The sequence below is a fragment of the Aulostomus chinensis genome, chromosome 16, assembly GCF_037954235.1.
Source record: "Aulostomus chinensis isolate RoL2024-O1b breed Wild chromosome 16, RoL_Achi_v1.0, whole genome shotgun sequence".
NCBI classification, from domain to species: domain Eukaryota; kingdom Metazoa; phylum Chordata; class Actinopteri; order Syngnathiformes; family Aulostomidae; genus Aulostomus; species Aulostomus chinensis.
In genome coordinates, this window is record NC_141335.1 from 12,473,828 (window position 1) to 12,496,735 (window position 22,908).

The window sequence follows — 22,908 nt, forward strand, 5'->3', positions numbered from 1 at the left end:
AAAGGCCGGACTGCTTAGAACTGATGAAGTGTGGAATAAAGTGCTAGATTGTGCAAGACTCTGGTGAATAAAAGTAAAATGATGGAAATGTATGACAAACATGACTAAGAGGGTGACAGTTTAGGGAATGAGTGTTTGAGGGTGTGTTTCTAAATCTTGTATAGGGAAATGATTACAAAATAGTGCTGAGAAAACTTCACTCTCACTCTCTTTTTGCTTTAGAGGAGGGGTTTGTTCAGGATAAGGGGCAGGAGGAGTGCTGTGGGAACATCCCTCCCAGTGTTGTGATTGGTTGAGGTGGTTGTGAGTGAGTCCAGGGGAGGCCAGTAGGGAAGGTGAGTGGTCTCCAAGCCTGCTAGGGGGCAGGCAGCCACAGAGAGCCGCTACCAGTGCCTCTTAAAGCCTAGGTACTTCTCACTCCAACTACAGACTGATAGAGACTAAGGCAGGGCTGGACACACTTCTGGGAGAGAGAAGGAAGGAAGGAGGGTGAGAAATTGTGAAGAGGGGAAATTATAAAATAAGCAGTCCTACTTGTGTGTTCACCCTTCCTTGACCGCTGCCTCCACACTCCACTACCTGAGGCACATACACCCACACAGAGAGGTGTTTCTGTGAGACTCTGAGGGCTGACTCTCCAGGGAAGAAGGGAATTAAACACTTTTATTTTCTATCCGCCGCATCCACATTCAGGAGGAAAAAAAAAGGATTACAGCTTGTACGACTGCCAAACTTGTTCCTCTCTTCCTTCGCATTTAGTCTTGTTTTTGACTGAGTTACTTTGGAGACCTGGGATACAATCTGCTTGAATTGTTAGTCCGAGCTCAGAAAGGCATGGCACATGGACAAAAGAGCCCCAGGTGGGCATTAACCCAGGGCTCCTTCAGCTTGGCACTGGGCCTGTGGCTCTTCTCCCTCCTCCTCCTCCTCCTCACCGTCTCGGCCGCAGACGAGTACGACTACTACAGCTGGCAGTCAGACAACTTCCACAACGGTCGCTTCTACACCAAGCAGCCCCAGTGTGTGGACATACCAGCTGACCTGCGTCTGTGCCACAATGTGGGCTACAAGAAGATGAGGCTGCCCAACCTCCTGGACCATGAGACCATGCCAGAGGTGAAGCAGCAGGCAGGCAGCTGGGTGCCCCTGCTGGCTAAACGCTGCCACGCCGATACCCAGGTGTTCCTGTGCTCTCTGTTTGCACCCGTGTGCCTTGACAGGCCCATCTATCCGTGCCGCTCGCTGTGTGAGGCCGTGAGGGACAGCTGTGCTCCGGTGATGGAGACCTACGGCTTCCCCTGGCCTGAGATGCTGACCTGTGACAAATTCCCCATTGATAACGACCTCTGCATCCCCATGCAGTTTACTGGCAACCATGCAACCCAGCCACCAGGTAGGGAGGCCTTACGCGTGCACATGCACGCCCACGCACACACACACACTCACACACTCACAAGTACAGAAATATACCTAAAAGTTCTAAGAATAATGCCGGTTGCAGTTAAACCATGCAGTTAAATACTGTCTTTACAATAGCTCATTAACAACATTACAATCTGTTAATGCTAAATAATTCACTGAAGACAAACTTAAAAAAAAAAACAAAAACAGCTAGTGGAACGGATTCTTTTAGTATTAAATGGAAATACCAATATTAGCATGTGAATAAAATAACGGGTCAACAAATTCAGTAAGTGGACCTCAAGATTGCTGCCATACTGACAGGCACAAGTGCAGTATTAAAACTGCATAAAAAAAGCAAATCAGTAAAGATTGCTTCTGTATCCGAGCTTTTAAGACTTTCATTCGTCTCACTCAACATAATTAGGAGAGATGAGTGTTCAAGAGCCTACAGCATCTAAAACAGAGCGAGTCTAAGAAGGGCTGCAGCTCCTATGCTTGGCCTGCCCTGTGCTGATGACAGATGAAAGTTTAAGTGAGAGAGTCTCCAGAGGAGGTCAGAGAGGGAGGCCAGAGCAGGAAGAGGCTACGGGGGGACGCTCTCATGTATAAGTGGAGCGTTCAGGACGGCTCCCTGCCATCGCTGCATGCCTCAGGGAGGGACAGAGACAGGAGACTGAGAGACTCCGGTGGCTAGATTGCTTGCTGAGTTAAGATGGATAGACATGTTATGTTAAACGCATCTTTGGTGAGATGGTGACACACATGCACACACAAACAGGTTATCAGCCCATCAAGAGCTAATCAATCAATCTAACAGCTGCAAATGGAGAATGTCTCAATTCAGGCTGTGGGCAAAGGTAAATACAGGGAACAATTCCCATTTGAGTGTTTCTGTGAGAAATTTCTGACAATGTGTGAGAGTGAACTTTGAGGGACCAAATAGAGAGAAACCCCCATTGCATATATGTATGTCAGTGCGTGTGTGTGTGTGTGTGTGAGAGAGAGAGAGAGAGAGAGAGAGAGTGTGTGTGTGTCTACTCTTCACAAAAGCACTGAGAGGGGGAGCGAGGGAGTTGATGAGAGTCTTTAGACAGTTGAAGGGGGACAGTCCCCACTGTGTCCCCGTCTGCTCTGCCTTTGTTGGTCTGGCAACCAGCAGGCCAATTAGCTAGAAGGCCAATTACTGAGCTCCCGCTAATTAGTCGACATGACAGGACAAGAGAGGCAGGCAGAGAATGGGAATGGCTAAAGTCTGATTGTCCCTGAGAGAGCAGAAAGAAGAGGAATGAAAGGAGAGGGACACAGGAGGAAAGAGAGAGGAAAGCAGTGCAGAGAAGCTGCTTCCTGATGCATAAAAAGTGTCCGCCTCTTTGCTTTCAATGAGGATTCAAAGAAAATGATTTATTGTTCTCATTCCACTTCTTCCGTTTCACAGTTCATTGCAATGTATTATCTGCAGTGAATCAGAGGGACTCTCCTGTATTATATATATTTTTTATTTGTATATGTACAGTATCCTGCAGTTCTTAGGTGGTGGGCCTCCCCTTGGACATGCATGGAATAATGCGCCCCCCTTACATTCCTCATACTTTCATGTCTGAATGACTATATAGGATCATGATTGTGGTATTTGACCCCATAAACAGTCAACTTTTAACTAAGCTAGAGTAATGTAGCTGTTTTTGGAGTACAAATACAAAGAAATGGTCTTTCCTCAGTCATTCAGTAGTTTCTGACTCTTGAAAAGTAGGAAAAACTGTCAAATTTCCCTCCAAAACCACTGTATCTCTTTAACAAATTATATGCATTTAGGGAACATATTGTATATAATAAATAGAATTTCCTTGATACATCTGGGAAAGAAAAACTCCATATCCTTGAAGTATTGAAGCCACTGAGTAAAAGCCGGAGCACTATTTTAGTCCAGTCATTCAGGTCAAGTTGTGTGACATATCTTTGCATTTTATCAAAGTATACTGATGTCTATCTACCACGATTTAATACAGTGGGAAAAGATCGTTGAGGATTCTGTGGTGAATTTATGCAGAGCTGACTTATTCCATTAGGGAAAAAGGCTGTCCTGTTTTTGTGGGACGCGTATCAAGTATGTGACATTTTGCCTTTGCAGCTTCGTAACTCATTCTTTTACATGCTCCCTGAGAAGGAAACTTCATCTGGCACCTCTTCAGAAAGAAAACTGTTTGTTGATGTCCAGTCAAATAACAATCAGATTACAGAAAGTGGTGCAGGAGCAGTGTAGCTAGTTATTAAGCAATTTATCACAGACAAACGAAGACCTCATATTGTGAATAATATATTATCATGGAAACATGGAATATTGGTTAGGTTTAACAATTGTGTGTGCATGCATGTGTACCTGCATGGGTGTGTGTGTGTGTATATGTGAATGTGTGTGTGTTTCAAACTGAGGGTGAACCCATATCACTTCTAGCCCCAGAGGCTCTGTCACCGGCGTTTTGTTAAGAACCAGAGATTCTAAGATGTGCCAATGAGGCCATCCTGAGGACACACACACACATACAGAGCCAACAATAATAAAAAGGAATCTCAGCTAAGATCTATTTGCCCTTCCCCCATTGTGTCAAAGAACTTGGAAGAATCTCTTCACAAAGGATCATTTGAGGACTCTTGTGGCGTTTGATCAATCACAGGAATCAGGTGGCGTTCTACCTGCTGTGAACCTGTCCGATAAGCCTCGCTGCTTTCTGAGCTATTCTGCATTTACATGATCGAGCCCAGTTCGATAGCTCCTGTGGAAAATAACAGTACAGATCAAGATTCACTTTTCACTTCTCTGTCACAGAGGAGTACCTCCACCTAAGCGCTTGGATGTGGGTGCGTGCATGCCACCCATCAGCTTCAGTAACTCCACAGGCATGACTATTTCCTTTAAGACAGCACAAATGTTGTCCAGTGAAAGTAGCTGAAATTGCACACTGTCAAAGATATTGTGTGTCCTCACCGCCCTCGTCGATGTGGCCAGTGTAAGTTACGACCGTGCTAAAGGAGACCGGCAGCGCTGTCAGGTCCCCAGCAGCACAATGGCTTCTACTCATGTGGCCCTGGCTGGCTGCTATATGAAAAGGAAAATGTGATCCAATGCTGTGTTCATGGAAGACTGCTGGGGCTTTTAGAGAACGTCTTTTCACTTCTGGTTAGGATTCCTACAGATGTAAGAAGCGTGCTATGTTGTAGGGGCCCCCAGGGCCACCTGTGGGCCATGTCCTCTGTATGCATGCCACATTTAAACAGATGTTAGGCCTTCCGACATAAATCACACGCTGCATTTCATCTCAGGCACTGTAACATTTTCATGTCATAAGTGTTGAAGCTCGTAACTTAAAGTGACGCTCAGACTGCAGGGGATGAGGTACAAGACACTTCAGGGGATCGGGTGACAATACTGTTAGATCTCTTCCTCTTTTGTGTGTGTGTGGGTGTGTGTGTGTGTGTGTGTGTGTGTGTGTGTGTGTGTGTGTGTGTGTGTGTGTGTGTGTGTGTGTATGTGTTTCTAAGCAGGAGCTTGTATCCCTCCATGTATTGTTATATGGTATGTGTGTACTGGTATGTTTTTGTTGTATTAGTTAGTAAGACTCAAGTATTTCGTGCAAGGCCCGAAACGAATTCAGATAGATTAGTCAGAGAGGCTCTGTGCTTTGGTGTGTGTTTGTTTCCTCTCACTTCATGTTTGATGGAGATTCGATGAAGCTGTGGTTCATAATTTTTTCAAAAGAATTAATTTCCCTCACATTTACACCCTCAAAAATAAGCCCACACAACATTCATTAAGCTCATTATCAGCAGGTTAAAGTTTAAAGACATCCGTGCACTGCTGGGAGGATGCATACCAAGCATGCTCTATGGGCAGAGCACCAGACACTTATATATGCTAAGACAGCTATGTCCAGTTATCCCTCTCCTAACTTGAATGTGGATGATAACTTAAGTGTGCGGCTCTTCTAGAAATTTCAAATTCTCTGATAATGAGTCTTTTCACTGAGGTGTTTTTGACTCTATAAACAATTTTTCCAACATTTTACAGGAGGAACAGTAACAACAGCTATGGCAGAGCCTATGACACCTGCATGCTTTGACATTTGTAATACCTGTCACGACCAGAAGATGGAGACAAAAGTTCGGCTCCATAGCTTTAATGTCTTGCCACAACAAAATGAATATATTAGCTATTCATTGTTACATACCAAGGTGTTACAGCTTTTTTTAACTTACATATTAATGGTCAAAAATGATAGTATTCAAAATGAGGATGAAGCTGAAAAATCATGACAAATATATTAGAGACATTTGAAATGCGGTGTTTTACAGTGTCTTGTATTTCAAAATGATGTCGAATGACATTTTTAACATTGACAGTGTTCTCTGACACTGAAGGAGATGTTATATCTTGATTGCATAATCAGCCGTACCAATTTGTAGAAGAGGTAAAAAATTATGATAAAGATGACGAGAGAGGCAGAGGGAATCAGAGAAATAGCAAAAGTCATACTAAGTTCAGAAACTAGGAGAAACTGTGTACATAAACTACTGGACTCTTGCTGCACGTCAGTTCTACTTTGGCTCACTGTGGAAAATGAACAACAGGGCGTCCCAACCTGCTCCCATCATCTCTCTCCTCATCTGTCTTACACTAGACAGCAGTATCTCTGAGGGACAATATTCATCACCATGATTGGGAATATTAAAATATGTAAGCCAACTTTCACATGACAGCTCACGTGAGGTGGTCAACTCTGCACTTAATCAAAGCAAGAACATCATTCCACAACTTAATGACATGGTACGGTACAAAACTTCTTAACTGCTTTGAATGGATGGCAAAAATACACCAATGACTTAATTCAAAAATATTTTCAGAGTAGAAATGTGTCCAGGAAAAAAAAAAAACATCAAGCCGCAGCAGTGATTCCCAACAGAACATGACGGTGATTCCCCTTGATGAACACCAGACCATGAGGAGGGCAGTATGCGCTTAATTGATTTCTCAGCAGCATCCAAATGGCTGTTTTCTGTCCAAGCTCAACTGAGTTTAATGGAGGGACGGCTTTCTCCTGACACATCAACACAACCGGGCAGTCTGCCAACATACCACCCCTGTGAAACCAGAATGAATTACTGGGCCTAGCCTGAATAAGATGTAACAGCTTTAAGGGTAGTGTTCGAAACAGGCAAATCCACAAATCCAGAAGAACTTTGGCATCTTGATCATAAGTGTATATATATATATATATATACTGTGTGTGTGTGTGTGTGTGTGTGTGTGTATGTGTATGTGTATGTGTGTGTGTGTGTGTGTGTGTGTGTGTGTGTGTGTGTGTGTGTGTCCCCTGGTCTTCTTGTCAGCACTATACAATTAGAGGCCTGACCCTGTAGCCCTCGCCGGTCTCTTGCCCGTGAAAGCATGGGAACCCTCATTGGAGACAAACTCGAGACTACGAGACCATGCTTCAGCTCGCTCGGATATACACATATATACGCTCAGCCATGGTAAGGGGGTTCACCTCCCCACGACCCGAGCAGCGAAGCATGCTAAACTTTGACCCCTCTCATTATCTGCCCAGACGCTGGGGTTTGGCCTCGGGCGATAACCTCTGAACTCTGACTTTTAACCCAGGGGCCTGGACTGGACTGCGCTAGTAGTCCTGTATGTTTTGGCTTGTGTGTCTGTTAATGTGACACAGAAAAAGTGAACAGGAAGCTTTTGGTCGGAAAGATTTGAAAATATTTGGAATGTTGAGGTGAGTGAATGACAGAACATTTCAAATCAGAGAGTGTGCTTTGTTTTTCAGTGCCTGTGGCAAATAAATCCTGATGTGATACCATGTTCTCTAAGGTGGCCCAAGGCTTTTTGGGGGACTGTGACCTCTATGACAAGGGGTGCCCAATTTTTTTCCCTTGGAGGGCCAAAACTGGTGTACTGGAGGCCTTTAGCAAAAACATACTGGGTTGTTCAAATGCATTTAGCTGCGTACCACTGTCTCCATTTTTGTCTTTTGTGTGAAACTGACTGACATCCTGGGGAAATTGGTACTCTGCTGCCTTAACAACTGAATAAAAGCAATTCAAAGTTTTACCACACAAACAAAAGGCATTTTACATTGGACACTCTTTCTGTATACAGTATGTCAACATATCCCTGCAAGCATCCCCTGAAAAGTCCTTTTGAAATGCAAGGAATTATTCTTCTCATTCTCAGAAATTAATAACATTTTTTTTGACGAATGTAATTCTGCACACACACATATCAGGGCCTTGTGAAAATGGAAATGTGAAAATATTTTGACCATAGGTAAACAAAAATGCTGCAAGGTACCCCCTTAAAATTGTTCAAACAATGTTTCATGTGTTTCACTTCCAATACAAAACTAGGTAGGCAAATGTAATACGGATTTTGATGTCAAATCAACAGGATGTCCGTCATTTTTATTTACATTTTGCAATTTTGGCAAAAAATGCTTCAATGGTGCTCCCTAGAAATGTTCAAAAAATTGCCAGTGTGTTTCATCCACATGCACCAAAATGGGACTGCATGTGTAACCTACCGACTTCCAAAAATGTTCTCTGATGCCATGACCTAACCCCACAGGAAGTCTGCCATTTTGAATTTTTCTTGTCTTCAACTCCTCCTACAGGCTTTATCTGATTCTCCTGAAATTTAAACCATGTTTATAAGACTCCTTGGCAACATACAATAGAGAAGCTTTTTAGGTTGAGTCACACTATGCAGTCATGGCGGGCCAGCAACTTTTAATGATTCACCATGAAAAACTAAACCATTATGACTCCTTTCCACTCGGATCGCATCTGTTGGTCTGTCAGACATAAGATCACCTAGTGGTTCCAGGAAGAATGTCAAATGTAACAAACATCTGATTGGCCTGAAAAGTACACTTTACTGTCCTCACCTTATTCAAATGTTGTTGGGTTTCAAAGCCTATGACACATCACTGCGGTTTTTTTTTTCTCTTTGAGATCTGTATTCTCTACTTAATCATGACAGATAATGGTTCTCCAATGGATTTATTAATGCATCCGGCTCTCAGTTCCCAAACCTACAAATAATTACGCTCTCAGCTTCTTCTGCAAGGGAACATCATACCATGTTCCATGATGGGGCATGTTGGCCATGCTGGAAGCAAGTCTAGTAAACAAGGGCAATGCTGTACTGTTATCATTGTTGTCAAGGTTAAGACAAAAAGCTCAAATGGTGGAAAAACAGAGAGACTGGGACAGACGAATGAGTCTAATACAAAGTTTGGACTTGTATAAAGTTCCAAACAGTGGATAGCCAACATAATCCCAACGTGACGTTATCTTTATATTATCCCTCTGCTAAACAATACTAATGCAGATGAACAGCAGAGCAGTTAAGTTATTATAACATGAATAGATTTTTCTCATTCAAGAGACCAAGTCAGATATATATCAATTAAATTTACATAACTTTTCTTAAATTTCCTGTGGTCGTACACTTTTTAAAACTATTCCAGGTCCAGAACTTGCATTTTCAAATTCCATGACATTTCCATGTTTTTCATGTATTTGCATATAATCCGGTTAAAATTAGCATTTGATAACAGATCAAGCCAAGAGAAATATAATCTATTATGAGCTCAATGGTGCACCCATGAGCTGATTTAGAGACTTTCAGTTCACTTTAGCTATCATCATTTACAAATACACCTAGTGGCAAAGGGGCAACTTTTTGCTCAAACAATACAACAGAGTGGTAAGTGTGAGCAGCCAACAAGAGGCAAACAAACATCCCTTCATCTGTCCACCAGGAGCTAGATCAGCTCACAGGTTTCACAGCCGATGCCTGAGTGAGAAAATATGATTGCTATCCACTCTTTGATCATTTACATATAAATACAGAGAAAAAAATCACACACAGCTGCCGTGTGATGAATGGTTACTAAACAATATGTATACAAATATACAACTTTATACTAAAGAACATCTTTATTCAGAATGGGGCTTACCTTAAACATAGTATACCCTCACTTGTCAGTTTCATGCATCTAGACCAGTGTAGCCCAACAGGCTTCAATAAATCCACCCTTCAGGATTAGAATGTATTGTAATTATTGAGGGTCTGTTGATTTCTTTAAAAGTCATTTTAAAGGCTGTCCTTTGTTTTGTTGATGAACTGTATGAAGTTAAACAGAGAAGCGTTCCTAATATTTTGACCATTCATGTGAATTACCTGTGATGAAGGCTTGTTGGCCCCTTCAGGTTACACAGATGTAATCTGAAGGAGCCTGGTTATTAGATCCGTTCTCTCAACAGTGCAAGAGCCCCATTGAAATGCAAGGAATTCTTATCATTCTGCTTCAGGCAAATCAATTGCCTTTTCAAGGGCCTTAATATGCTCAAAAACATGAGAAACTGCAAAAAAAATTCAATCTTGAAGAAAAAAATACACATTTTATGGATAACATTCATAGGTATGCAAAAATTGCACCACAGTGCCCCTTAGAATTTTTAAACCAATTAGAATTAATCTCATTTTTTTTCATCAAGGGCAAGTCCACCATTTTGCTAATCTTAACAAAGCTTTGGAGTTTTCATAACGAAGGGGATGGCTAGTCTCAATAATTCGCCATGATAACTGAAACTGTTATAATGCCTTACCACATGGTCCTTAGTGTTTCAAACTTCAGGTTTGACAAACATTATATATTGAAGTTCATACAGAGAAAATTGTGTGTCTGTGCAATATTGCTTCTAAGAGAAAGAAGAGACTGAAGGTAAAAAAGTGGTAATATGAGTGATAAGGTGAAAATGATATCGCACCAATCTTTCTTTATCTGTTTTAAGTGTGTAAACACAAGTTTCAGTGAGAAGGAGGCACAACCATAAATTTTGAGTTAGAAATTAACAAGGCTTGTTGCTTTGGTTTCCACTTGCTATTTCACAACATGTGGTTGCTGTGTGGCCAAAGTGCTGGCTCTAAGTGTACTGAAGCACTTTTCACCATCCTCAGCTGCTCCTGCAGCAGCGTTTACCTTTCTGAACAGCCAAGACCACGCCTTCACCACCAAAATATACAACGGACAGAATTAAGACTTTTTCTCGAGAGTAATTTAAGCGGAAACATCAGTCAGCCTGCTGAAGTTTACATTCCCTCACTAGTCCATAGCCTTTAACACGGGGGAGGGCAGGCTCCAAATGAGCGCCTCAAAAGTGCTCAGAGCTTACCGATTTCATACAGTTCTGATCTGCTGAAAGAACTTGACGAACATAGTCTTCAAATATCAGCTAATCAGGCCTTGATAGCAGCTAATGACAAATTATGCTGCCTACTTAGTTTGTGTGTAACAAATCCTTCTTTTGTCCCCTCAGTGTCAAAGGTATGCCCTCCGTGCGACAATGAGCTGAAGGCAGACGTCATCATGGAGCATTACTGTGCCAGTGACTTTGGTAAGTACAGCTGACTCAAATATGTCCTACACAGATATAAGAGCAGGGTGAGGATGGACTAGTTGACACATTCTTTACAAACCTACCTGATCGACCAGTTACATGAGTGCTGCAAAAGCAATTAATTAAAGGATGACAACAACATGCAGTTTTTTTTCCCATAAAAAGTGTCACAGGAATAATTAGCCAAGTTTTGAAGTCCTATGCCCCTAGTGTAGTTTGTTTATCTCTTGATATTAGCTTTGCATTTCTAACAATTGCAATTTTGTTTAAAAAATGTGAAAAACTAAAATTATAGAGGAGTTTATTAGTGAAGATCTCTCAAAAGAGAACTTTTAAGTCTCATCAACTTTTGTACACCACCGAGTTTATTTTCTGCAATAATCAAAAATCGAGTGTAATAATCTACTCCCTCAGAAAAAAATAGTACCCAATTGTACCTTTAAGGGTCCAAAGGCTTGTCACTGGGGCAGTACCCTCAAAGGTATTGCAATTGTACCTTCAACAGTGGGTATGTGTACTTATACCATTGTTGTTTGTACCTTATAAAGAGTGGAATTGTACCTCTGGTCAAAAGTCTTGTACCCTCTTAGAAATGTTAAAATAAGAGAGAAAAGGGTCCTGTCCTTCCATTTTCTTCTGCTTATCCTATTAAGGATGGGGGGGGGGGGCTATCCCATCGGCTTTCAGGCGAGAGGCGGGTTCACCCTTGGACCGGTCGCCAGTCCATCACAGGGCCAACACACATAGACAGACAACCATTCACACTCACAGCCACACCTACGGTCAATTTAGAGTATCAATCAGCCTTGTCCCCATTTTGCATGTCTTTGGACTTTGGGCGGAAGCCGGAGTACCCGGAGAGCCTTAGCAAGGAAGCCCAGACTGTCCTCTCCCCAGCCACTTCCACCAGCTCTTCCGGGGGAATCCCAATGCGTTCCCAAGCTAGCCGAGAGATATAATCCCTCCAGTGTGTCCTGGGTCGGCCCCGAGGCCTCCTCTCGGTAGGACACGCCTGGAAGACCTCCCGAGGGAGGCATCCAGTAGGCCTCCTCACCAGATGCCCGATCCACCTCAACTGACTCCTCTTGACATGGAGAAGCAGCGGCTCTACTCTAATTTGAAACAAATAATGTAAACTGTATCTAAATATGTTACTTTTTTTTTTTTAAACTTAACTGCACAAATCTACCTCTAAGCATTATTTTTGCTCAAAAATACTTAACCATAACCATTTCTTGAAATGAATCTACTTTGAACCTTTTACCTTCAAATTACATTGTTTTATCATTTTTGTCTTTCCCTGTTGTCATCTTCTGAAAGTGTACCCTACAGTCATAAATGAAGAGTACATATATGTACCATTTACTACATCGGAACATATCGGTAAATGTACTTTTCAGGTCCTCAAAAAATACAAATATGTACCTTCGGATCTTATTATGAGCCCAGTGTGGGTACATAAGACCAGGGTGTACCTCAGAGGACAGAAATGTACTTATACTGTACCCTTTTTTTGAGAGTGTTGCTGGATATCTGTCCAAAGAACCCACAAAATTTCTAACTAATAGGTTAGCACACAAAATACTCCATCCCTGCAACGCTCTGTCATCCACAGCTATCAACATGAGGGTTAATGCATTTTGAACACAAACTAAACCTAACATTTACATTGTTCACTGTATTTATTCTACTGTGAGTAGATGGGAATAAGAGAATCAGATTTTTAATGTTATTCCTCATTCCATTAAGCCACATGTGCAGGAATCTATGCAAGAGGGTCAAGAACACACATCAACATAATGTGCTCAAATTCATTGGAAATATTCTTTCTGCAAGCCTTACCCTTTTCATTATAAAATCGATCAATCAATTTAACAGCCCCTAGTGTCCATTCAACACCATTTTCAAAACTTTCCAGCATTCCACTTTCACCACTTTAATGACCCGCACATGAAGCCAGAACATAATAATTCCATTATTCCTGCTCATTGAGGCTTTTGGCCCATGATTCTCGGCGGCAGCTGAATTTATGGTTGCATGGAGGATTGACCCGGTCTTTAGTGTTAATGATACACCACTCTCTATTCTCTGCGGTCATAAGATTCTAAGCACTGAACTAGAAATGGTGACGAAAAAATCCTAACCTTGGAAGACTCATGAAGGACTTTTTGAAGAGATTGGTGCGACTAAAACAATTGAAAATGAAATAGCTGCACCAGTGCTGAGTGAAATACTCTTCAATGCTGCCTTATCCAACAGAGGATGCATTTCTATTTAGGTGGCTAACAGCTATAAAACGTATGGGATATACAGAATACGACCTATTGTAATTCACTCATTTATACACACACATCACATGACGTCTTACAACAACAACAACAACACGCCTTAATCAAGAGTATCAAATCAAGAATATTTATGTGTCTGATTAACCGCATGATTACTTATCTAACTCTTGAGGGAGTTTCAGGGATCGTGACCCTCTCTCTGTCCGGTAGAATGAAATATGATTGCTACGGGCTATGAAAGTAGATAGCCCGCTTCTGACAGACACTTTATTGGCTATGAATCACTGGAAGAGTAGGAGTCGAGAAGTCAAGATAGCCATGATGTAGATTTAGAGATCAAGGCAAGAATGATTCTACCATGTTTTTATGCAGACTGATACCTGATTACATCGTCATCTCACGTCTCAAGATTTATTTTTTTTAAACTATTCATCTTCTGGCTCTCTCCCCCTAAAGCCATTTCAACTTGGTGTTTTATTACTGTAGTTTCCTTTTGATGTCTGAGCCCATATCTCTGCTTGCATTCCTGGCTGTACCATCCAGAAGAATGGCACAAATGAGAAGAAGAAAAGACGGAGAGAATCCTGGCAGGGTACAGCCACCTGGTGTTAGGGAGGTTGCTCGTCTGTAAACCTTGTTTGTCTTCTAAATGTCAGCACACTTCTTGTTTTTTTTTCCCCTTTCCATCTGCTTCTACCTTGATGTTACAGGGAGCAATATGTAAAGATATGGGCATAGCTTGTCACGATCATTCTGCCTGGGGTGCCCCGCTTTACTTATGAACACATGATGAATACAGGTGGGGTTTCAATGAAGAAAAATGCTTTCATCCTAACGATTTTATCCGAAATAACTAATATCTAACCTTTCATCCCTACTGAATTCTCACATACACATGAATGCATGCATTCACAACAGCACACACACACAAACTCAGGCACACAAACGCAGCACATAAACACACCCTCAGCGAAGGGATGCAGATGAGAGAGGCAAAACACACATTCCTTCTTGAACATGCTATCACCTCACATGTACTGTATACATATCAGAGTGTACCAAGGGATGTTTATGCAACAGTAGACGGGCAGGCGAGAAGCTAAATGGCGATCTTCCAGCAGGCTTGAGTACATAGCAAGACTTCACACCGACCCCACGCCTTGGCCTGGCCCATGATTAATTTCACCTGTCAAAATGTACACTCAGAGAATTCCTGTCTCAAATGCTTGGCAGCCTCATTTTAATCTCTCACAAGTTAAAATATGAACTTATAAACATTAAGTGCGATGGGAGATGCAAGTCAGTAGTTCATTAGTCTGATAAGGCCAGGCTTGCTAGATTTATCCTACATCCTGAGAGTACCACACTGAAAACACGTGGATGTTAGCAAATATCCCAAATGAGATATACATATATATATATATATATATATATATATATATATGTATATGTATATGTATGTATGTATGTATGTATGTGTGTGTGTGTATATATATGTATATATATGTATATATGTATATATGTGTATATATGTATATATATGTATATATGTATATATATATGTATATATGTGTATATATGTGTATATATGTATATATATGTATATATGTGTATATATGTATATATATGTATATATGTGTATATATGTATATATGTGTATATACGTATATATGTATGTATATGTGTATATATGTATATATGTATATATATATACATATACATACATATATATATATATATATATATATATATATATATATATATATATATATATATATATATATATATATATATATATATATATATATATATAAATTGCATGCTATACACAAGGAGTTTGCATGTTCTCCCTGTGCCTGCATGGGTTTTCATGCAAATGGGGGACTAGGCTAGACGAGGCTAATTGAATACTGTCTGTCTATATATGATGGACTGGCGACCTGTCCAGGGTGAACCCCGCCTCTCACCCGAAAGCAGCTGGGATGGGCTCCAGCCCTTAACAGGATAAGCGCAAGAAAATGTATGGCTAGATGGATGGACGGATGGATGGATGCTATAGACAAATTGTAGTACATAAAGTTTTGTTGGTATAATGCCCAATTAATTGACGATCGATAATTGATCGTTTAGAATTTTGTCAATCCCTTGAAATTTCATCATTCAAAGGAGGTTGTGTTGTGTAGTTTAATTTCACTCTCATTGACACACCTTACCATCAGGGGGCGATGCTTAATAGTTTCAGGGGACAGAGGAAGAAATGGAAATTCCACTCTCTAATTGCAGCAGCTGCTAACATAAACATGTCGTGGTCAAGGCTAAGTTTGGTCATTTTAGAAAGAAAAAACAACTAACTTTATTGTAAAGACTGTGAAGCCATGAATAAGTACAACATGACAACAACCTCAATGTCCATCATCCCAGGTTTATGTCAATGCATAATCCTCATCCCAAGATAGACACACCTCAGTGTCAGCATGGAGGAGATGTGATGCTAAATTGGCAAAGAATATTACCCAAAGGTGTCAGCAAATGAGGGGCAAAGGCTTTCAATTATGAATATACTTGAACCAGCAAAATCCATTCATCACTATGCACTACGCCAAACTCGTCAAAACTCACTAAACAGATTAGGAGTTGTTAAAAAAGTCAGCTTCAGCTGAAAAAGTTGCACTAACCACAGACCGCTGGACTCCTTTAACAGCCAAAAGCTACCTCATCATCACCTGACATTCAAATATCAAAAAAGTCATTCATTTTCCTCAGGATTGATCAAAAAAAATGTCAGTCCTTTTTAACATGCCCCCCCCCCCCCAACTAAATTTAAGTGATTCTACACAAAACACACAATTTCCCTTCTTCAGATCCAAAATAAAGAGGTTCCAAGAGGGAACACGTTTGCCAGCATGATCAGAGTTAGAGTGAAGACCTGAAATTTGGATCCAGGTAATCAATGCTCAGGAAAAGATTTGATATTATGGAATTCCATCCATCAATTACCTATCCTACCACTTATCCGTTACAGGATCACAGGGAGCTGGCATGGTTTACACTCTAGCCAGGTTACCAGTGAGTCATGGGGCTCTTGATAACAGCTCAAGGGGAATTCAGAATCTCCCAGTTAACCTGTTTTTGTCTGTGGCGTGGGAGAGAATCCACGTAGGTACGCAGAGAACCTTCTTCCTGTGAGGTGCAAACCACTGCAACACTGTGCTCCATTTTAAAGGCAAAAAATGTTTGCTTGCTCTGCCATTTAATGTCAGTATTGGGACAATTTAGTGGTCCTAACTTAAATATGGCCCCCTTATCACTTTTTGGAGGGTTTTCTGCAAGTCAGACACACAAACATAAACACAGGATGCAGTCTGTGCGAGCTAAGCTGCGGGAGAGGTGGTGTGATGAGAGATGTGTAAACGAGCTGCCTCTCCAGCACTGCAGCACAGAGCTCAGGGCTGTTCTGTTTTCTGAAAAAGAAACTTGCTTTAATTGGTTATAAAATGTCTGTCTTATAAAATAAAAGTTGATCCAACTCAAATGATCCCCCCTCTTTTTTTTCTCAGCTCTCAAGATGAAAATCAAGGAAGTGAAGAAGGAGAAGGGTGACAGGAAGCTGATTGCGGCACAGAAGAAGAAGAAAGTGTTGAAGCAGGGTGTGCTGCGGAAAAAAGACCTGAAGAAGCTGATTCTGTACATCAAGAATGGCGCCAACTGCCCGTGCTCCCAGCTGGACAGCTTGGGCTCCAACTTCCTCATCATGGGCCGAAAAGTGGACCAGCAACTGCTGCTCATGTCCATTCACAAGTGGGACAAGAAGAGCAAGGAGCTCAAGTTTGCCATCAAGTACATGAAGTCCCATCAGTGTCCCACCTACCACACCGTCTTCCAGTGACAGGGCTCACTCTGCACAACCATCACTACCCACAATCCATCCTGTTCTACGTAGATCCTAATTTTCTTTTCTGTCTCTGAAGCCAAGATCCCTGCAACACCAGACCACGACAGAGTCCTACGAGCGGGCCGCGGGCTGGTTAAGCTTTTATTTGCTCAGCTTTAATAGGAACCAGTTATAGGGGAAGGGTCATTCCGATCTGCTTCCATCAAATAGACATATTAATGTTCAACAGGAGAAAATCTCAGTCCATCGGCGTGAAACGATTTTTAGTTCCTGAAGAAAAAAAAAAAGACATTGGCATCAATTAATAAATTGTTCTTTTCATCTTCCAATATGAATGAATCACATAACTGATATCTTCAGATGGAAAATGGGTAGTTTAAAGGCAAAAATAAGTTTGATTATGTAACATTAGAGAGAGTGGAAAGGGATTTGAATGGTAAATTTGTTTCCGTTAAAAAAGAGCTGAGAGGAATGATTTGCTATATGTGGGCTGTGCAATGGGCCGATGCAGATATTGGCGCAGCACTCCAAGGAACAACATCAAAGCAGAGAAATGCAGATGACCCATTTAACAGTATGTTTTAATCATGTAAGGAGTAGGTAATTCAGATGAATACTAGATGATTAGAAGACAGGGCTTTTTTTTTTTCTTTTCTCCGTACTGGGAAAGATGACAGACGGAATAAAATATGGCGACGAGAGACTGAAAAACTGGATGATGCTTCCACTGACTTTGTACAGCACTGTTTGTGGCCTGAAAGAGGGAAACTTGAATACATTTTTTTTCTTTTTGAATTGGAGAGAGAATGAGGTTGAGGCTGAGAAGATGTCTTCCTGAAAAACCAGTAGAGAATAAGAGAAAGAAAGAGAGAGAGAGAGAGACTCTGGACAGAACCAACACCGTTGGGTTGATAAAGTCTCTGGTACTTGTTCAAATGTTTCTATTTTGTACTTTTTTTATTTGCTTCAATTAAACTTCTATGGTATGAAAGCAGAAATCATACATACAGACATAGCACCTGAATTCACTGTTAGCAGTAAGAGATGAAATTTAACTTTGACAATATTTTCTAATCAGTTAACCTGTAAGTAGTTCTGTTACTGAAATACATCTTTGTTTTACAAAAAAAGTAAATGAATAAAATATATTTGAAATTTTTATAAAGAACATGTTTGTGAAATGCGCCTTTCCTTCATTCTAAATTATGAGCATCCTCGTTATTATTATGATTAACAATCCACATTTCCCAGTCTCACTTTATCATTGGAAACATGTTTGCAAAAATGTATCCATCTATCCATTTTCTATCCCGCATATTCGTCAAGGGTTGTGGGGGGGCGGGGGGGGGGGGGGGGCTGGAGCCTATCCCACCTGACTGTGGGCGAGATCACCAGTCCATCGCAGGACCAACACATACGGTGAATTTAGAGTCACCAATTAAACTAAACTGCATGTCTTTGGACTGTGGCAGGAATCTGGAGTACCCAGAGAGAACCCAGGCAAGCACAGGGAGAACATGCAAACTCCACACAGAACAGCCCGAGGCTCTGACTGGGGCTCGAACCTGGAACCTGCTTTGACAGTGTTAACCACTGCACCACTGTGCTGCCTTATTTGCAGATATATTGTCACAAATAAGTTTTCATAAAACTTTATCAAAATCAATAAAACCTGTTTTTGACAGATGATATTGTTTCTAATGGCAAAACACATTCAGTCAGACCATCATACCCACATTTTTTAAGTGCAAAATATATATATTTTTTTACATTTATCTGACAGACATACCTGCACATTTTTAAAGTTGTCTATTTTGCTTTTCCACTTTCCTTTTCCTTCATACAGTACATGATGTCTCAATGTGGGAACTTCATACTAAACAAAGTTTCAAATAATGGTGTATATAAAAGCACTGTTCTAATCTTTGTCTCCAACATTTTTTTCCTAAATTCATCTTTGACAGATGTTTTTATACAGCAAGTGCATCCACAAAGTACAAGTATCAGCACCCTTCAGTCAGTTTGCCACTAGACTAGAAAGTGACGGCTATGGTCGTAAAGTTGGGGGTACAGGACATTTTCCTGCCATGAGCCTTTCATCAGACTCCATGGTAATAAGAAGAAGGGGGCCCTTGGTCCCTTCAACTGAGCAATCCTAGCTTCTGTCCCGTAGGTGAAAATCGACATGCCTGTTTTCTAGAAAATGTGTGCGTCATTGACTGGTGTGCTGTCCACTTACAACTACAGACTTTGGGAAATCACTGATAGCTATTCTGACACTTTGTCTGAATGATAGTGTGCCATGACGTATACAATCTGGTCAGCTCCAACTGTACATCCCTCACTAAGCTATTAAAACCAGTCATCCAGAGCACCATGGCTCAGCAAACAAAGACTATACAAAATACAAAACAAAGGTCCATAGTTAGGTACCGTAACGTGACATTCTAATGGTACTGGTGTAGCCTTCCAGCTCTGCTGGTATTCGCTGCAGAAAATGCTAAGGATTGAAGAAGAGCCAAGGTCCCTAACCAACTGGTTAAAGGACCAATGGACAACATCCATACCTCTTCATCAGCAGGTGCTACTCTCACTCCTGCCAAACTAATCTACTTTTGTGTTTGCCATTTTAACACAACTAACCATTTATGGTCAGGTCAGAGTTGGAATATCTGAAATAAGAGAGACAATTCATGTGGTATTTCCGATACATTTTGTGATGTTGTCACCTACTAACAACATGGACGTGCAACTTGTGCAATTGCTATTGTTGGTTAGCAAATGTTGGCTTTCACCACCTTTGGGTCTTTCAGCGTCAAACACCGTAGAAATGCCAATATTGATCCTTGTCTTGCTCCATTGTTAGTCTGAGAGTATTTGAGATGTATAACAGAATGAACCTTTATGTCCAGTTAATTCAACACCTGGCAACTCCCGAGGTCAAGTGGTTGATGACGATACAAAGATAGCACGTTATATCAACGTGTTTGTGTTTTTGGCTCAGAGATCCTTGACTTGTTTGTCAGTCAACTCACAAGAATATAAATATTATGAACATTTTGGACCCGATGAAATATTTAAGTATTATTTCACCACTACAATATTCTATCAGGTAGATTTAGACTTTCATCGTGCACATTTCTAAAAGTTCTGTGAATGTATTATTTTTTCGAAATGATTTATTTTCTTGAAATTGTTGTCTCTTGCACCTTTTAGGTCATGAGAGAATATCTTCATGACTGTACATGCAAGACTGAACACACAAGTGACAGCTCTTCGAGGGATGCATCTCTATTCATAAAATCTGGGGTTATGATATGTAACTTACATTTCTATGGGCGCTTATTCATCTCCTTCACCTGCAACAATATATTACCAGACATGCAATATGCCAACCTGCTCATCGGGAACAATTACCAATTTTGTGGTTTACTGAAAGGTGCATTAAGCCTTGTTGCATGGTTTCAGCACAATTTTATTTTCGTCTTGAATCATAAGCGTCTCTCCTTGATCCACTTGCTACCTGCCCCATAAATATGCTAGGAAAAAGTTCAGTCTCTGGAGACAAAACGGGCTAACAAATGGCAAACAAACACTGAGTGCACAGGATGGACTCATGGACTCAATTTTATATGGCGCTTTTCTACCTTAGCGGCACTCAAAGCGCTTTACAGTGTCATCTCATTCACCCATTCACACACACACTCACACACTGATGGTGGAGGCTGCCACGCAAGGCACCAGCCAACTCATCAGGAGCAATTATGGGTACAGCATCTTGCTCAAGGACACTTTGGCACGAGCACCGGGGTTGAGGTTTAAACCAGCGACCCTTCGGTTGCTAGACGGCCACTCTACCCCTGAGCCATGCTGCCAGTATGTTACTGTAGGTAGGATGTGCACATAAACATAACAAACTACGTTCCAGCCAATCAATGACAAGATGGTTGGGGATGGGGGGGTTAGTCCACGTGCATACAATGGTGAATAACCAGAGTCGACTGAGTAGCGTAGTAGTGATGACACTTGTAAGCCATTTTTCTATGTAACGGTTTGTTATTCCGAGCTTACCGTATAGGTCCTAGCTAGCACTAGCATCAATCCCAGGAAGGACAAATTCTAGAAGAAGTGTCTCTTTTGCATAAGCTCATAAAATAATTTTAAATATATCAGCAGTAACTCATAACCTAACAGAATAATTTTAAATATATCAGCAGTAACTCATAACCTAACAGAATCATTTTAAATATATCAGCAGTAACTCATAACCTAACAGAATCATTTTAAATATATCAGCAGTAACTCATAACCTAACAGAATAATTTTAAATATATCAGCAGTAACTCATAACCTAACAGAATAATTTTAAATATATCAGCAGTAACTCATAACCTAATATCGTAATATAAATGTATTCACCAAAACAGCTGGAGTTTGCTCACTCATCTCAGCAACGTTTGTGCAGCACAGGTCCTCTTTCCATGTCGATGCGCGTTCATGACATTTACAGGGGTAGGGGCGAGCTTGCTCCGTTTTTGTTTGGTATTTACAACGAACGTTAACGGAAATGATGCCAGGCAACAAAGCTTAGTGCACCTTTCAGGAAACTGTTACATGTTCCGTGTTGAATCTGGAGACTAAACCAGTGACCACCAACTTTCCATTCCTAGACATCCTCTTCCCTTTCAGAGCAATACTGTAGCTGTAACTTATAAAGCACAAGATACTGGAGGCTTTCCATGATTTTAATGTTATGATACTGGTATCAAATGAGACATTGTCCAGTGATATGAAGAGTAGAAATTGCAACAGTTTTGCTCGTGTTAGCATTTAAAGTCCCATATATTCATAGTATATAGAGTAGAATTGGCAGAAATGTGATGAATTTCGACATACATATTATCTTTGGGAGGACCTGAAGACTTGCTGCCAACTTTATATCCCCATCACTTTCCAAATCCAAATTATGGATTATGGACTTCCATGGAAGGGGGCCTTACAGAGATGGGAGCTAAAATAGTACCAAGTAGGATCAAATAAATGACTATGTGAATCAAAGCTACTCTACCAGTGAAATCCCAGAAGAAAAAATCTCCAGATCTGGAAATAAGGAAAACAACAGCCTTGCTGTTGTTAGACTTTACTTAATTTAAGGGAATCTGTAGTATGGAATTTTGCAGTTTGTGTGTCCAGCATTGATGCTATAGATTTAAATGAAAAATCCATCTGGTCAAGTGTTACAAAAACTTTCTCGACTTGCACGTATTCTATGTAGATGGCACCCATTAGCCCCTTTCCCACTGGCCTTAAACATTCACTGACATCTGGCTTTTTTCTGCAATGATGACAAATTTATCCAGTATTCACAACCAGGTCAGATAACCCTGCAGTAGAACTGAGTAGTGTCTCAACTTAGTGCTAAACCCAGATGAACACTGCCATCATTCCCATGTGATAAGCAGTTGGGGCTCCACTATCAACAATAAACATGAAGACGATCAAAGCTTGTGATCTCCCCTGGTAATGTTTTGTCATCTCGGCCACAAATGCAACGTGTCAGTGTTCATGAAACGCTTTGACATCACTATGTCAGTGAAGAGTCTGACAAAGAGAAAGAATGAAAAAAATGATAAAATAGTAACCATAGAAACCTCATCCCTGCCTTCAATGCTGCTTATTGCTATTACAGAAACCCAAGAGCTCAAGCCCAAGGGATGAAAGCACTTTTTTGACAACACCGTTCCTTTCTATTTTGCATTGAAAGTGTTCGGGAAGTAGGTGAAGCACCAGGAAAAAAACAAAACCAACAATGGGAAAGGGATCAATCGACTTTTGTAGATAGACAAGGGCTCCCACCTT

At 40.9% G+C, this 22,908-nt stretch overlaps 1 protein-coding gene across 1 annotated transcript; it reads left to right on the forward strand.

The window, feature by feature from the left end:
• The first annotated feature begins 372 nt into the window (after window positions 1–372).
• Window positions 373–18,207, forward strand: sfrp5 (secreted frizzled-related protein 5). The gene is made up of 3 exons (XM_086180962.1): window positions 373–1,393; window positions 10,789–10,866; window positions 16,715–18,207. Exons 1-3 carry the CDS (start codon window positions 835–837, stop codon window positions 17,041–17,043), a joined length of 966 nt encoding a protein of 321 aa, XP_086037088.1. The 5' UTR covers window positions 373–834; the 3' UTR covers window positions 17,044–18,207.
• Window positions 18,208–22,908: the final 4,701 nt, after the last annotated feature.